Source organism: Suncus etruscus, chromosome 11, assembly GCF_024139225.1.
Source record: "Suncus etruscus isolate mSunEtr1 chromosome 11, mSunEtr1.pri.cur, whole genome shotgun sequence".
Taxonomy (NCBI): domain Eukaryota; kingdom Metazoa; phylum Chordata; class Mammalia; order Eulipotyphla; family Soricidae; genus Suncus; species Suncus etruscus.
In genome coordinates this window covers 4,308,964-4,326,443 of record NC_064858.1, presented here as the reverse complement: position 1 = coordinate 4,326,443, position 17,480 = coordinate 4,308,964, and the positions used below count along the sequence as shown (strand labels likewise).

The 17,480-nt window shown below is 53.7% G+C and overlaps 1 protein-coding gene across 1 annotated transcript in view; it reads left to right on the top strand.

The window, feature by feature from the left end:
* HERC2 (HECT and RLD domain containing E3 ubiquitin protein ligase 2) overlaps positions 1-17,480 on the top strand; it is a 110,604-nt gene that overhangs the window by 56,784 nt on the left and 36,340 nt on the right. The window contains 17 exon segments of the mRNA XM_049782721.1: positions 675-822; positions 922-1,118; positions 1,697-1,927; positions 2,055-2,193; positions 2,855-2,992; positions 5,127-5,269; positions 5,684-5,951; positions 6,037-6,176; positions 6,815-6,916; positions 7,889-8,057; positions 8,145-8,270; positions 9,384-9,492; positions 9,584-9,723; positions 12,030-12,220; positions 13,539-13,644; positions 13,886-13,977; positions 15,968-16,143. Of these exon segments, the coding sequence (XP_049638678.1) occupies positions 675-822; positions 922-1,118; positions 1,697-1,927; positions 2,055-2,193; positions 2,855-2,992; positions 5,127-5,269; positions 5,684-5,951; positions 6,037-6,176; positions 6,815-6,916; positions 7,889-8,057; positions 8,145-8,270; positions 9,384-9,492; positions 9,584-9,723; positions 12,030-12,220; positions 13,539-13,644; positions 13,886-13,977; positions 15,968-16,143 (2,615 nt within the window).

The window sequence follows — 17,480 nt, the reverse complement described above, 5'->3', positions numbered from 1 at the left end:
CACAAGTTTGAGACCCCTGTCTTAAATAATAAGGTGCTCTTCTCTCCCCTCTCTCTCTCCTTCCTGGGACTCCGCCCTCTTGTCTTTCGAAGGGATGAAACTAGAAGGAACCGAGTTTCAGGGGGAGGAATATAGCACCTCCTGGGCCAGAGTAATAGCACAGTGGTAGGGTGTTTGCCTTGCACACGGCTGACCTGGGAAGGACCTGGGTTCTATTCTCGGCATCCCATCGGGTCCCCCGAACCTGCCGGTTGCGATTTCTGAGCCCAGAGCTAGGGGTAACCCGAGTGCCACCAGGTGTGGCCCAAAAACCAAAAAGAAAGGGAATATTAGCATCTCCAAGGGAGGGGGTTTTCAAACCCCTGGGAAGCAGTTTTCGGATTGATTGGCAGTCTATAACCAACAATCCTGTTTCCCATGTTTCATTGTGGCCCTGAACAAAGCTGAAGGGGCCGCTCGTGGCCTGTCTGATCGGGATTTTCCATTGATGTATCTTGCTGCTTTGGGCTTCCTCCTGGCTCTGCGCTCCCTCTGAATCACACTCCTGGCAGCGCTTGGGGGAACCTTCTTGGCGCCGGGGATTGAATTCGGGTTAGCCGCCTGCAAGGCAAGCACCCTCCCCGTGGCGCTCTGTCTAGGCGCCCTGCGTGCCGCAGCTTCCCTTGCCGTCTCAGATTTTAGCCGTCCGCCTGCTGCAAGCCGTGCTGCCTCCGTGGGACAAGGCGGGCCGGGCACGCGACATGCAGTGCCTGGTGGAGAAGCTCTTTGGCTTCCTGGGCAGCTTGCTGACCACCTGCTCTTCGGACATCCCCTTCCTCCGAGGTGCGTCCCCTCCATCCCTTCTCTGGGGTTCTGGCCGGCTGGGGGGCAGAAGCAAGCAAGCAGGGCCCTAGCTGCCCCTTGCTTCTTGTGTCGTTCCAGAGTCCACCTTGAGGAGGCGCCGGGCTCGCCCGCAGGCCTCGCTGACGGCCACGCACAGCAGCACCCTGGCTGAGGAGGTGGTGGCGCTGCTCCGCTCGCTGCACTCCCTGGCCCAGTGGAACGGGCTGGTCAACAAGCATGTCAACGCACAGCTGCAGTCAGTCACCCGTGCCTGTGCGGGGCGGCCAGCCAGTGGGGTGAGTGCGGGCCTGAGGGTGGGGTCTGGGCATACACATGACACATGCCCGCGTGTGAGACTCCAGGGGTGATCCCTGAGAACATGAACATGGACTCACATTCAGGGCCAGAGAGATAGCACATCGGTAGGGCGTTTGCCTTGAACACCGCTGATCCAGGATGGACGGTGATTCAAATCCCGGCATCCCACTTGGTCCCCCGAGCCTGCCAGGAGCAATTTCTGAGCGCAGAGCCAGGAGGAACTCCTGAATGCCACCGGGTGTGACCCCAAAACAAAAACAACCAAAGAGACATACTTGCAAATTTTTTTTTTTTTATGCCATATGTTTATTGAGGACACCAAGAAAAACAAAGAATCAGGTTGGAGTTTGGGAGGGTTTGGAGGGAGGCCTTGGCTAAACTTTGATCTCCGGACTGCAAAAATCCCCCCCTGCCCCAAGACTCCCAGCATTTCTGGACATGTTGCTGGTCGCCCGTGAGCATCACTGACCCTGGTCTCCCAGGCGTCAGGGGTGAGTGTGAGGGCCGCGTTCCGTCTGGCTCAGCACCTGCCCTTCTGTCTCTCCATCTACAACAGGCCCTGCTGGAGGACCAGTTCCCCGGCCCTGAGGGCCCCGAGGTGGGGGGCCTCATGGCCGTGCTGGCCGTCATTGGCGGCATTGACGGGCGCCTGCGACTGGGCGGCCAGGTCCTGCACGACGAGTTTGGGGAAGGCACCGTGACACGCATCACCCCAAAGGGCCGCATCACCGTGCAGTTCTCGGAGCTGCGTGCCTCGCACGTGTGTCCACTGGCACACCTCAGACCTGTAGGTGGCTGGCTGGCTGGCATGCTTGTGTGTGTGGGTAAATGGGGGCCTGCCTGCAGCTCGGGCTCTGAGGACCAGCTGCAATACAAAGTGCCTCTCCTGTGCCCTCCCTCCCTCCCTCCCTCAGCTGCCCGCCGTGGCCTTCAGCGTCAGCAGCCTGCCCTTCACGGAACCCATGCTGGCTGTGTGGGCCCAGCTGGTGAGCCTGGCCGGGAGTAGGCTGGAGAAGCAGCCTGTGAAGAAGGTGTTGAAGCAGGGCTCTGCAGGTGAGCGGGGTCCCTTCCTGCCAGGGCGTGGACCTGTTCCCCCGTCACTGATCACATCTCCCACACTGGACCCCTCTTTCTCTTCCCCTGCCAGTCCCCCAAGTGTGCTGACCATGTTCCCTCACCACCATCACCGGGCTCCCCTCTTTCCCCCTGCCCTTCTCCTAGACCCCCTGCATTCTCCCTGTGGAAGAGTCGTAGCTCACACTTGCACTGGGGGGTGGCAGAGCTGTGCGTGTTGCCCACAGCTTGTTCCCCAGGGCCCAGTCGGCCTAACCTTTTATAACTCACAGACTCAGCTGTCCCCCTGCCCTGTCTCCTACACCCGGTGCTTGGCTCCTGTGATGCTAAACTGGAGCATCTGGGAGCCTCTGTCCTGGGCTCGTGCACTCACCCGTGTCTGACAGGAAATGTGGCTTCACTCTAAGCAATGGTGCTTCCACCTCTCAGGCTCCTGCTCACGGGGCCGTGGGTAGCCCTAGCTGGTGGTGCTTAGGCAGAAGTGCCTGTTGTACCCGATGGTGCTGGGTGTGGCGAACACTTCCTGGGCCAGAGACTGCGCAGGGTCCCCACGGAGCAGGAGCTGGCCTGGTAGCATGTGGGTGTCACAGATTGGGGTGGCGGGGCGGCAGGTGCCTGAACCGAGTCCTTCTCTCCCCAGGGCAAGTGGACGTGGAGCTGCTGCGACGCCAGCAGCTGAAACTCTACATCCTAAAGGCTGGCCGCGCTCTGCTGTCACACCAGGACCAGCTGCGGCAGGTCCTGTCCCAGCCGGCCGTCCCCGAGGCAGCGCCCACAGGTACCCACAGTTCTGGCCAGAGGAGACAGCGGGGTCCCCGATGGGCCCCCAGCAGGTCAACATGTAGGCCAACCCCAGGGGCTGCCTCTGCCATGGTCTGTGCTCCTGACTTGTCCAGGGGAGAACCCTGGGGCCCCAGAAGGGAGCAGGAAGAAATGACAGTGTACGTAGAGCAACACAGAGCAGCCGAGCTCAGGACAGAAGCTATGTGAACGGGCCCGGAGAGCTAGCACAGCGGCATTTGCCTTGCAAGCAGCCGATCCAGGACCAAAGGTGGTCGGTTCGAATCCCGGTGTCCCATATGGTCCCTCGTGCCTGCCAGGAGCTATTTCTGAGCAGACAGCCATGAGGAACCCCTGAGCGCCGCCGGGTGTGGCCCAAAAACCAAAAAAAAAAAAAAAAAAACCAAAAAAAAAAAAAGAAGCTATGTGAACGTGAAAGGTTGCGTGTGTGCAGGGCCAGTGGTGACGGCACCAGCCCAGTGACTACCGCCCCGTGTACAGCTCTCTTAGGGAACAGGAGTTCTTTTATTTGTTTGTTTTTGAGCCACACATGGCAGCGCTCAGAGATTACTCCTGACTCCGTGCTCAGAAATCACTCCTGGCAGGCTCAAGGGACCATATGACATGCCGGAGATCAAACGCAGGTCCCTGCTGGGTCGGCATTGTGCAAGGCAAACGGCCTATGACTGTGCTATATCACTCAGGGCACTGGAATAGGAGTTCTTGTGCAGCTCACTCTTGGAGCTCAGAATGAGAAAAATCAGAACCTGTAGTTTAAAATCTCACAGGAAAGGTTCCTGAGTTCTCTCTTTGGCCCATGACGTCGGTCTGGGAAGGACTTTCCAGAGAAAAGTCACCCACCCTGGGGCCACAGTGATAGCGCAATGGTAGGGTGTTTGCCTTGCACATGGCTGATCCAGGACGGACCTCTGTTCAATCCCTCTGGCGTTCCACATGATCTCCCAAGCCAGGAGCGATTTCTGAGCGCATTCTGCGAGTAACCCCTGAGCGTTAGTGGATGTGGCCCATAAACCAAAAAAAGAAAAAAAAGGAAGTCCTACCCTGGACTCTTCTGAAGTCCCCCTTCTTTAAGGGAACAAACAGCAATACCCCAAGTTGCCTCTGATCTGCCTGAGACCGCTTACCCCCCAATTCTTAATCTCCATCAAGGAACAAATTGTCTTTGGACATTTTCTCACCTATTTCTCACCTATTCCCTGTTCTGCTCCGGGTGTCTTCATGGCTCTGTGCTGAGGGATCACTGCTTGTACTGCTTGGGGGACCAAGGGGATCGAAGTAGGGCCAGGAGATAGGCTCAGGGCGAGCATCAGAGCCCCTCTGTGGCTCTCCAGCCCCTTCTTTACTGTTTCACTCCTGGGAACTGAGCTGGGGGAGGACGAGAGCTGGTCCTGGCCAGCGTGCTGCAAGGTGCATGTAGTTCCACCGATGTCCTGTGGAGGGCAGCCTTGGGTCGACTCAGCTTAGTACTGTGTGCTAGGGAGGGACTGGAAGGACAGTCTCCTGCAGTGAGTTCTTTTGGGGGACCCTCTGCTGTGCCAGGGATCTGGGATAAACTTCTCCCACTCACAACCCCTTTATACTCCTGTTTTTCTGCCCCCAAGTGGTAGCACATTAGGGAGAGTACTTCTTTGAACACCACTGACCTGGGTTCGATCCCCGGCATCCCGTATGGTCCACCGCCTCCCCCCTGGAGTGATTCCTGAGCTCAGAGCTAGGAATAACTCCTGAGTACTGCCAGATGTGGTTCAGAGCAAAACAAAGCAAAACAAAAAAAGTCTTTTCAAGCAAAAATTTTTTTATATTATTATTATTATTATTATTTTGGCTTTGGGCCACACTCAGTGACACTCAGGGGTCACTCAGAAATCGCTCATGGCTTGGGGGACCATACGGGACGCCGGGGGATTAAACCGTGGTTCGTTCTAGGCTAGCGTGGGCAAGGCAGATGCCTTACTGCTTGTGCCACTGCTGCAGCCCCATCAAGCAGAACTTTAAAGACTTTGGGGCTGCAGAGAGAGTAAAGTGGGTAGAATGTGCCGCCTTATACCTGGGTTCGATCCCTGGCACCCACATAATGCCCAGCATCTCACACTCCCTGTCTCTCCTACCAGATGATGGTGCAACTGCATCCCCCGACGTTGGGGACATGTCTCCGGAAGGGCCGCAGCCCCCCCTGATCCTCTTGCAGCAGCTGCTGGCCGCTGCCACCCAGCCGTCCCCCGTGAAAGCCATTTTCGACAAGCAGGAGCTCGAGGTAGGGTCCGCCAGCGTCTCTGGGCAGTGTGCTCCAGTCCTGCGTCCCCCAGCTTGGGTTTCTCCCTGAGTTTCAGATGCTCTTTGTTCTAAAGAAGTTCCTAGTGTGGAGCCTCATAACAGCAGAGCCCCTTATGTCCCTTGTCCTATATTTTTCATTTTTTGGCCACCTCAGGCCATGCTTAGGGCTGACGCCTGGCTCTGCGCTCAGGTACCACTTTTGGTGGTGTTCCAGGGGACACCATGGGATATTTTGGATGGAACCTGGGTTGGCCATGTGCAAGCCAAGATATTGCTCTGCCTCCAACCAGCCCTCACAGACCTGAAGTTCTCTCGAGGCTGCCACCCCATTGCGCACAGAGCCGAGCCATACCCAGTGCCCGTCCATGCCCTCAACTTTTTCTTCCTCTGTCAGGCGGCCGCCCTGGCTGTGTGCCAGTGCCTGGCGGTGGAGGCCACGCACCCTTCCAGCCCGGGCTTCGCCGACTGCAGCTCCAGCGAGGCCGCAACCCACATCCCCCTGCAGCAGGCGCGCCCCGCTCGGGCCAAGCGGCGCCGCCAGTCTCCGGTGCCCGCGCCGCCTGCCGTGGTACAGCTCATGGAAATGGGCTTCCCACGACGCAGCATCGAGCTGGCACTCAAGGCCCTGGGCAGTGCCTCTGGGAACGCCACCAGCTCGCCAGGTACTCAGCCCTGAGTCCGGGAGTGCTGCCCGCATCATGCCTGTCCCGTGGCCCTCACCATCCTCTCTGTCCCCACTTCCCTCAGGTGTGGAGGCCTTAGTGGGGTGGCTGCTGGACCACTCTGACGTGCAGGGCACAGACCTCTCGGATGGAGAAACGGGATCTGAGGATGGTTCGGATGACGACGACTTGGTAGAAGATATGGACGACGTGGCCTGTGCTGCGGTAGGTGCCTGAGCTCGGCCTGGCCAGTCTCTGCCCTGTGGTGTCTGCCCCAGTGCTGGCAGCAAAGGCTACAATCTGCTTCCCACTTGAGTCAGTTCATGGGGCGTGTTTGGAAATGCCTTCGATATGCCGTGTACTGGGCCAGAGAGATAGCACCGCAATAGGGCATTTACCTTGCACAGGGCTGACCCCGGATGGACCCATGTTTGATTCCCGACATCCCATATGGTTCTCCTGAGCCTTCCAGGGGCGATTTCTGAGCACAGAGCCAGAGGGAACCCCTAAGCGCCACCGGGTATGATCCAAAAACCAAAAGAATAAAGGGAAAATGAAAAATATGCCATGTCCTGGGTCGGAGCCGTAGCACAGCACAGTGGGGAGGTCGTTTGCTTGTATGCGACCGACCTAGGTTTGAGTCCCATACCTAATAGGGTCTCCTGAACACAGAGCCAGGAGTAGCCCCTGAGCATATTGGGCGTGGCCCCCAAAACAAGCAACAACAACAGGACAGATTGAAATGCTGCATCCTTGAAACCCTCTCAAGCCTTTCTGGACTGGACACTTCCGTACCGGCGACGCACGGTTGGACGCTTCGCATCTGAACACAGCTGGTCTAAACGGTGGTTTTCGTTTTGCAGCCCGCCACCGGTGCTGTCGTCACAGAGAGCCAGACGTACAAGAAGCGAGCTGACTTTCTGAGCAACGATGACTATGCCGTGTACGTGAGAGAGAACGTCCAGGTGAGGGTCACAGGTGTCACGCCCGGTGAGCACTCGGGCTTTTATCGAGTTGATTAACTTTGATTTGCGGACAACATCAATGAAGCTCAGGGCTGACTTCTGGCTCTGGACTCAGGAATTCCCCGGTGGTGCTTCCATATGTGATGCCGGGCATCAAACCTGACCCTGTGCGAAGCAAACACTGTCCCTGTTGTCCTCTCCGTGATCCCTTTTGGGGTTTGGTGCATTTCTGCTATTACTCCCCTTGGACTGACCTGACTGTTCCTCTGTCCATCCATCCATCCATCCATCCATTCATTCATTTGAAACCGTGTGATTACAAGTTCTTTATAGTTGGATTTCACACACACACAATGTTTCAGCACCAATGTCACCACTATCGCTGTCAACCTCCTCCCTCCACCATTGTTCCCGTGCCCCTTGCACTCCCTCAAGGTGCAAGCTTAACTGACACCTTTTGAAGTTGTGTTGTTGAGGTGTGGGTCTCAGGATTTAAGTTGTTGACTCTGGCTGGGATATTTAGTTCTGTCCTTTCTCAATACCACCAATGCATCTGAGTTCCCTTGGCCCCTGTCCCCCATTATTTCATACCTGACCGTCTCCTCCATTCCGTTTCTTTCCTTCTCTTTGCTCTTCTCTGGAGCCTAATTGGCCAACCTTCCTTCTGAGTGACCACATCTATCTTTTCCAGCAGCCGGCCTGGCCCCTCTCACAGGTTCCCTTTAGTCGCTACTGGGAGCAACTTGGGTGCTTTCCCAGCAGGAAGTGCTGCTGACTTTCGCACTCATACCCCCATCCCGAGGGGACCTCTGTGTTTTCGTCTTTGTTTCTTTTTGGTGGGGGTTTTCCCAGCAGCGTTGGGGCCGCCTGTCTGTGTGCAGGCTCAAGCCTGAACCCTTATATGCCAGCACGTCTACCAGCTCCGGGGCAACTTCCCAGCCCCCGTGAGTGATTCTCGCATGTTCATCACAGGTAGGGATGATGGTCCGGTGCTGTCGGACCTACGAGGAGGTGTGCGAAGGGGACGTGGGCAAAGTCATCAAGCTGGACCGTGATGGCCTGCACGACCTCAACGTGCAGTGTGACTGGCAGCAGAAAGGTGGCACCTACTGGGTGCGGTACATCCATGTGGAGCTCACAGGTGCGCCATGCCCACCCAGGGGTGTGTTGGGGCGAATTCTCACCGGGTATCCCTACTAACTCCCGCTCACTTGGGCCCTGCCTCCAGGCTACCCTCCACCAACGTCTCCTTCTCACATCAAGATTGGGGATAAGGTCCGCGTCAAGGCCTCCGTCAGCACGCCCAAGTACAAGTGGGGGTCCGTGACCCACCAGAGTGTGGGGGTCGTGAAAGGTGAGTCCTGCGTGCTGGCATTTGGTTTGATCCATTTATGTCCGCTCGTCTTACGGAAGGGCAAGAAAAACGAGTGTGAAGGATGACTTAGGTGTGGGATATTAAGTCAATAAAGATAGCATGGTAAAGAAATCCAAAGACAATAGAGATAAATGCCGAGAGGACTGGTCCACGGTAGGTAGCTTGTCACAAAGAATGGGGAGTGCAGTGTGGGCAGAGAAAGGAGCACTGTGAGAATGAGGGTTGGAAATGATCATTCTGGACAAGAACTGGGTGCTGAGAGGACATAAAGTGATAGGCAGGATACCCCTTCAGTAATAGTATTGCAAACCACAATGTGTGTGTGTGTGTGTGTGTGTGTGTGTGTGTGTGTGTGTGTGTGTGTGTGAGAGAGAGAGAGAGAGAGAGAGAGAGAGAGAGAGAGAGAGAGAGAGAGAGAGAGAGAGAGAAAGAGAGAGAGAGAGGGAGGGATGGGGAGGGAGGGAGGGAGTGTGATTTATTGGGCAATGTGGCCTGGTGCAGGGAAGATTGTAGGACATTGTCTGACTGAAACTAAGTTCATAAACAATTTTGTACCTGTGCATCTCAGGATGATTCAATAAAAAATTTATTGAATCAAAACACTCCCCCCCCCCCCCCCCCAATAACAAAAGAAAGAACAAGAACGACTTCAGCAGATGCCAGATTCCTAGTCCAGGGACTCACACCCAAGGTTGAACAGTCTTGCTTCTCAAATCTTTCCTCACAACTGCATATTCAGGGAGGGGGGCTTTCTGGAAAAGACTGTGGTTTCCAAAGGGTTTGGGCGAAGTTGGGGGCCCTGGAAAGTGGGGTAAGACAAAGAGTTGGCCTCTAACTGTCCAGGCCTGTGTGAAGGAATAAGGCTGACTGGCTGGCTTTGCCTCCTGTCCATAGCACGGGACTCTGTCAGTCCTGGCCAGGCCCTTCCTCCCCAGTCCCGTTCTGGGACTGGTTTCTACGTTGGCGTAAACCTGTGGCTCTGAAGGATGTGGGCTTTGGGGGCCGCAGGATTGGGCCCTGCCAGGTGCCCTTGCCAGTTGCCTTTTGGGTGTCCCGAGGCTGAGTGTTGTTGGCCTGTCTGTCCTGGCACAGCCTTCAGCGCCAACGGGAAGGACGTGATCGTGGACTTCACGCAGCAGTCGCACTGGACGGGGCTGCTGTCCGAAATGGAGCTGGTGCCCAGCGTCCACCCCGGGGTCACGTGAGTCTGTGCCGAGGGAGGGAGAGTTGGGGGTTCCGGTCGATGGGGCCCTTCATCTTTTTTCTTCACCAACTCCCTGAACACACCACAGGTGTGACGGCTGCCACATGTTTCCTGTCAGCGGGTCTCGGTTTAAGTGCAGGAACTGCGACGACTTTGACTTCTGCGAAACGTGTTTCAAGACCAGGAAGCACAACACCAGACACACGTTTGGCCGGATAAACGAGCCAGGTAGAGGAAGGGGGTTCTGGGGTCACTTGCTATCTCTTCCCGCCTCTCTCTCTTGTGCTGCTTCTCTCCTCCCCTTTCTCTCTTCTCCTAACTCCCTTTCTCATACCTGGGATTGAACCCTGGCTGGCTGCAAGCAAGGCAAGTGCCCTGCCTGCTGCATTATCATGCTGACCCCTAAAGTCCGCCTTCTCCTTTGGATGCGGATGTCACTGTGGGCCTGTTCCAGCGCATCCCTGGTGGCGCTTTCCTGTTTTGTTTTGTTTTGTTTTTGGTTCCCATCTCTTTATCTGCCATTACTTATATATTTTGTTGCATTGCACCTGGCCAAACCCAGATGGACCTTGGTTTGGTTCCTGGCATCCAATAGGATCCCCTGAGCCTTCCAGGAGTGATTTCTGAGCATACAACCAGGAATAACCCCTGAGAGCCACCTTCTCCCTCCACCCCCCCCCCCCCAAAAAAAAAAAGGTAAAGGTAAAATGCATTCTGAGGCACTGGAGATATGATCGACCCAGAGTTAAAGCTTGTGGCCTGCTCAGTTTCTTACCTGGCACTATGTGTTCCCTGAACTTTTCTGGGAGTAGCACCCTGCCTGCCCCTCAGCAGAGCCAGAAGAGCCCCAAAAACATTGTCAGGTTTTGCCCCAAAAGCCCTGGATCAGTTTGTGTCCAGATGCTGGTTTCTGTGGCTGATCTCTGGGCAGGCTGACAATAGCTCACCAGCCCCACCCACCTCTGAAGTGACCTGTTGGCCAGACTCTGATCTAAGACACTCACAGACCTCTCCTTCCTTCATCCTCCTGGATCACAAACCCGGTAAAGCTGGACTCTGTTCCCGCCCCGGCTGCCAGAGGTACCGGGATCCTCGTGGAAATGGCTAGGATTGGGGCCCGGAGAGATAGCACAGCGGCGTTTGCCTTGCAAGCAGCCGATCCAGGACCAAAGGTGGTTGGTTCAAATCCCGGTGTCCCATATGGTCCCCTGTGCCTGCCAGGAGCTATTTCTGAGCAGACAGCCAGGAGTAACCCCTGAGCATCGCCGGGTGTGGCCCAAAAACCAAAAAAAAAAAAAAAGAAATGGCTAGGATTGGACCCATCTTCAGAAGACACAGCCCTGTGCCAAGCGTGGTGGTACTTATTACCAATGGTGCCTCTCAGCTGCACTTGTGCCCGGGACTCAGCTCCACACATAATCCGATGCTTGCACTGGAGCTCTAGGGAGGATACTGTCAGCTTCTTGTTGAAATAGAAAGTCATCCCCGCTTTGTACTTTGCATTTATAAGACATTTAAATTTTTTAAATTTTGGGGTTTCTTTTTGGTTTGTTTTTTGGGCCACACCCAGTGGTGCTCAGGGGTTACTTCTAGCTCTGTGCTCAGAAATCACTCCTGCAGGGGATTGAATCTGGGTTGGCCATGTGGAAGGCAAATGTCAGCCCTATGGCTTTGGCCCCATAAATTTTCTTTCTTTTGCCACATCTGGTAGTGCTCAGAAATTTCTCCTGGCTCTGTGCTCAGGGATCACTCTTTTTGTTTTGTTTTGTTTTGGGGCCATACCTGGCAGTGCTGGGGGGTTACTCATGGCTCTGTGCCCAGAAATTGCTCCTGGATGGGGCTGAAAAATAGCATGGAGTTAGGGTGTTTGCCTTGCATGTAGAAGGACGGTGGTTCGAATCCCGGCATCCCATATGGTCCCCCGAGCCTGCCAGGAGTGATTTCTGAGCGTAGAGCCAGAAGTAACTCTTGAACACCGCCGGGTGGGACCCAACAACAACAACAATAACAACAAAAATAGAAAAGAAAGAAAGAAATTGCTCCTAGCAGGCTTGAGGGGCCATATGGGATGTCGGGGATGATCGAACCCGCATCCGTCCCAGGTGACCACATGCAAGGCAAATGCTCTACCGCTGTGCTATCACTCTGGCCCCCCAGAGATCACTCTTGGCAGTCTCGGGACCAAATGGAATTCTGGGGGTTGAACCTGTGTTAGCTGTATGCAAGGCCAGTGCCCTCCCCACTGTGCTGTTGCCCCAGCCCTATAAAGGCATTCTAAATGAGTGTTTTCTTAAAGCACTGACTGCTCTCACCCCCATAGGGATTGGTCTGTCTGGCACACATGATTCCCTTTTTATTAGTGAGCAGCACAGGTGGCCTAAGTCACAGTTTAATTTAAAGTGCAGAAAATGCCATCAATGGATTTCGTAAAAGCTGTTCGTAGTGTCTGTCTGCTCACCTGCATGACCCTGGTCATTTCTTGGCCCTGTGGTCGGGCCCACCCAGCTCACTCCATTCGGCCTGTTGGTTTTCAGGACAGTCAGCCATTTTCTGCGGCCGTTCCGGGAAGCAGCAGAAGCGAGGCCACGGCAGCCGGCCGGGCACGCTGCTGGACAGCTGGGCACGGATGGTCAAGAACCTCAGCGTGTCTTCATCCGGGAACCAGGCGGCACGTCTCATCGACGGCTGCGAGCCCTGCTGGCAGTCGTCGGGCTCACAGGGGAAGGTAGGGACACCTGCAGCCCTGCCGGGGATGCTCGGCATACTTGTAGGACCACTGTGGAATGCTGGGTTGTGCATTCCACAATCCCCAGAGTGGGAGAGGAATTCCCATGCCCCAGGTTGGGTAGGAGAGGAGACACATGTCTGGCAGCAATTCCGACACAGGAAATGATCCACACGCTGTTGGGAAGGAAGAGCTGGCCAGAAACTCACACCACAAGCTGTTCACCCACAGGCCAGTCACTCCAGCATATGGAACCAGGAGGCAAGATGGCAGGCATCCCTCCAGGCCTCCAGAGCAGCCTTTATTGGGAAAAACAAAGCCCACCCACAGGGGAGGGGAAAAAGCCACATGAGAAGGCATTGGGGGAACATCTTTTTAATGTATAGCCCAAAAGAACCAATTGAGACCAATCCAAAGGCCTCTACCAACAGGCCACAGCGGGCCACAGTTGCCCCTGCTGCTCTTCCACTAACTATTGATTGGGGTTTGGGTTTAGGGGACTCCCCACACTGAGCAGGGCTCAGGGATGGGACCAGGGTCAGCCACGTGGTACGAGGCAGGCCTATCCCCAGCCTGTGCTTGTCTTGAACTCATTCTCAGGCTGTGGGGTAATCGCCTCCACCTGGTTTCCTGTTAGGACAAGACTGGTGGGGACCGAGGGGCTGGGGATGGCTGGTTTGTTTCTGTACCTGCAGATATATTCACTTCAGATTTTTCTTTGGCTGCAAGTTTCCCAGCCTGCCCAGTGGCTGATTTGGTTCTTGCTTATGTGGGGTGGGGGTCCGATCTCTTGCTTATGTGCAGGTGGGTTTGGGACTGGGGTGGGTGAAAAGAGCATCTGGGTCAGGACTCTTGTTTCATGGTTTTTGGGACCAAGAACGAGACCCTTATTTCTTTTACCCAGGCACATCCTTACCTGTACCCCTGTTCTTACTGAAAACAAACAAACAAACAAACAAAAAACACAGATTTTTCAAGCTTTGCTGACACCATCTTAGTCTATGAAATAGGACTGAGTTTTATTTATTTATTTATTTTTGGGGTTTTTGGGTCACACCCGGCAGTGTTCAGGGGTTACTCCTGGCTCTAAGCTCAGAAATCACTCCTGACAGGCTCTGGGACCTTATGGGATGCCGGGATTCAAACCACCGTCCTTCTGCATGCAAAGCAAATGCCCTACCTCCATGCTATCTCTCTGGCCCCAGGACTGAGTTTTAGTAGTTGAACTGAGAACATGAGTCTTTTTCTGTGCTCAGGAATTGGGTCTGTTTGGGGGAATCATATGTCATGTCACCCCTCCGGTTTTCTTTTTTTGAAGCACTGGATTCGTTTGGAGATTTTCCCCGACGTTCTCGTGCACAGACTGAAAATGATTGTGGATCCCGCCGACAGCAGCTACATGCCTTCGCTGGTCGTGGTATCTGGTACTGGAGTGGCTTCAATAAGCATATTTATTTGCTTTGTTTTGGGGCAATGCTCAGAGCTTTCTCCTGGCTCTTTGCATAGGGATCACTCCTAGAAGTGCTCTGGGGAATCCTATGGGATGCTGGGATCAAAATCAGGTTGGCAGTGTGCATGGCCAATGCTCTGCCCGCTGTCCTATCGCTCTGCCCCTCCACTTTCTCAAACAAGCTGCTCCTCCTAACTTTTTCCTTCACTTTGCAGGTGGCAATTCCCTCAATAACTTGATCGAACTGGAGACCATCAATATCAATCCCACTGACACCACCGTGTCTCTGCTCAGCGACTGCTCCGAGGTAAGTAGGTGTCATGCTGGGAGCAGCAGACACCCAAATGTGGGGGACTTTGGGACTTTGAGAGGGCGACTCCCTGATTGATTTGGAAATCTGATGTCCAAGAAAATGTGGTCTTACTCCCCCGATCAACATGCACAGAAAGCAGTCTGCTGTCTTCTCTCTGCTCCTCCTGAAAGTCTGGCTGAGGGGTTCGTGCAGTCTTTCATGCCTTGCTCCACGTGCCACCCAGTCACTTTTTCCTCTTTCACATCTCTTGGCATCATCACAGGCTGGAAGTGTTGGGGCCATGACCTGTTTTGTCTGGTAATCAGGCGATTTTTAGAATGAATTCCCATTGTTATTTCTTGAGGGATGTGAGGCAGTTGGTGGAGTTTGTTTTTGCTTTGGAGCCTGCTTGAGGTGTTGGAGAGCGAACCTCAGCCAACCATGGTCGACAGTCAGTGGTTTTTACAATAGTTCTCAAAATCTTCCGAAGCAGTGCAGCCATTTTAGGTTTCCCGTTAGAACTCTCCATATAGATGTCAGCTTGATTTTTTTAAAAGAAATTAAATGCATTTAAAACAGCAAAATAAAAAGTAAATAAAAAAATATAAATACATGTGGGCAGGAGTGATTGCATAGTGATTGCTTTGCTGCCGACCCATGATAGACCCGGTTCTGATCCTCGGCATCCCATATGGTCCCATATGGTCCCATATGCCTGCCAGGGATAACCCCTGAACACTTTATACAAGTTTATAATAATAACCAATAATACAAACTTATAATAATAAGTTTATAATAATAACCATTGTATACCTTATACAAGTAACACATCTATTTGTATTGTCTATCCTGTTGTATCACAAGAATTTATTTGGCAGTGGCAAGATACCAAATGCTTGATGCCTTATTCATCTAAAGCTATTCATAGGGAGTTTATTTTAAACATATTAATGACTGTTGAATTAAATAAATAACGATGGGGCTGGATGGCGATGGATGGAGGCCTTTGTGCTTAGGCCCCAGCCACGTGGCTTCATCCCCCATCCAGCTGGCGAGTTCCAGGCCCAGGTAATCGGCGTAATCAAGACTCACTCACAGGCAGGCTTCAGGAAGCATTAACTTTATTCATACCCTATTCACCACATGTGTGTGGCCTATCTCATAACCTTTTAAGCACTAGTTATTCTTGGCCCTGCATCTAAACTCCTTTCAGCCATCTTCCTCAGAGCGCCCAGCAGCGCAGCAAGGGCCAAGAGCCAAAGGGCCGAATCCCCTTGGTTCCGCCTTATCTAACATTTCCCAGACCCCTCCCAGGAATGGGAGGGGCTCGCAGGTAAAGTTACACCTATTATCCGGTTCCCAAGACCCCTCCCAGAAAAGGGTGGGTCTAGGGTCTTAAATAGGTACACCCACAAATGACAGTTCTCATCTGTTGTTGTCTGTCCACGTTAGGGCAGACAAGTTGAAAGCATTTCCATTGTGCTATTTTCAAGCTGCCAGGCACACAGGCATGGCTTAGTCTGTCCTGCTGTGAGAGACTGTAAAATACATCCGAATCTTGGGAACAGACCCACTGTTTCCCTCAAATCTAGGATTTCATGAGCCAGTTCATTTTTTGAACAAGAAAAGTAAAGGAATCAATTGAGAGACATCTAGTCAGAAGGCAATATGAGGACCAATCCAAAGGCCTCTACCAACATCTGTTATCAATTGTATTTGGTATTTGGGCTCTACTAGGCGAAGCCCAAGGATTGCTCCTGGCTCTTCTGAAGGCAGACCTGCCTCTGCATTTCCCTTCCTCACTCAGCCTTTCCAGAGAGTGAGGAAAGGAGCCCTCCTCTGATGTCCTGACATCACCGTGCCCCCGTCCAATATCTCGATGTTCTCAGTGCTCAGTGTCCCAACGTTACAGTGCTCGGCATCTTGACGTTACTCTGCATGGTGTCCCCACGTTGTGGTGCTTAATGTCCCGATGTCCTTAATGGTGGCCAATGTCCCGTCCTAGTATCACAGGTACATCGAGATCGCCATCAAGCAGTGCCGGAGCTCTGGGATCGACTGCAAGATCCATGGGCTGCTGCTCCTGGGCCGCATCCGCGCGGGCGAGGAGGACTTGGCGGCCGTGCCTTTCCTGGCATCTGACAATGAGGAGGACGACGATGACAAGGGCAACAGCGGGAGGTATGAGGGCTCTGGGGCTGGGGGGGATGCAAACTGTCAACCAGGTCATTTTCCTGGGAAAATGTTGAGTCAAGTTGAGGCGCCATTCTACTTAGAAAGGTGCCACCCAGATCGGAAGTGAAGGACAGTGTGCCAGAGGACCCAGGTTAGACCCTGCTCCACCCGAGGTCATTCAGGCCCCAGGAACTTTGGGTGGTGAACGTTCCCACTCAGGATGTCACCGCTAATGGTTGGTCTCTGTCCTTGTAGTTTCCTTCCTTCTCTTCTTCCCTTCTCTTCTTTCTTCCCTTCCTACCTTTCCTTGCTTCCTCGCTTCCTCTCTCCCTCCCTCCCTTTCTTTCTCATATGGCTCAAGCTTCCTCTTAAAATAGTGCAGTATATATACACACACATATATATACATATATATATATTATTATATATTGTAGCCTCTTCTGCTGGGTATTTTAACTCAGTATAAAATGGTTTTCTGCCGCAATTATGCTTGGGTGCCTGTCATGGACAATCTGTTCTTGGTGCAATAGCACAGCGAGGAGGGCATTTGCCTTGTGCGTGACTGATCCAGGTTCAATTCCCGGCATCCCATAGGGCCTTTCAGGCACTGCCAGGAGTGTCCCTGAGAGCAGAGCCTGGAGGCAGCCCTGATGACTGCCGGGTGTGGCACCCAAATAAAACCAAAAGAAGAAAAAGGAGGAAGGAGAAGGAGAAGGGGGAGGGGAAGGGGAAAGGAAAAAAAGAAAAAAAAAATCAAAAGAAAAGCAAGTCTGCGCTGACAACTGCGTGGTGGTTCTGTGGTTTGGAGGCTGAAGCTTGAGGGCACTGGTGCCTCCACTCTGCGTTGCTTTTGCATTCCCAGACATCATGCTTCTTCCTTCACCATGTATGCACTGGGCCCTCTTCCGGCCTGTATATGCTGCTGAACATGCTAGTTAGAACCAACTCACACGTAGTTTTCGGCTGTGGGAAGTGCAGTACCTCGAGGGCCTTTACAGGAGCTCCGGAGAGCAGGGAGTCCTGGGGAGTCCTGCAGTTGAGGTGATAGCATCCGGACTGTGAGCACCGATGGGGCATTTCTTGAGGGAGCAGCGGCCAGCAGGGCCTCCGTGGACCTCGTGCTCTGCCCGGGACTGTGTGGAGGGATGGAACTGGGGGTGTGGGCTGCTGCCTTGCACTCATGATCATCCCGGGCAAATGCTCACACAGTGGCCACACGTGGCATGTTCCTGCTGCGTTGCTGCCTGTCATGCAGTTTCCGGGCACTGGTGTGCCAAGGAATTATTCTGAGGTGTCCCTCAGTCTGCAGTCTGTGCCCTGCTGCATTAGGACTTTGTTTTTTT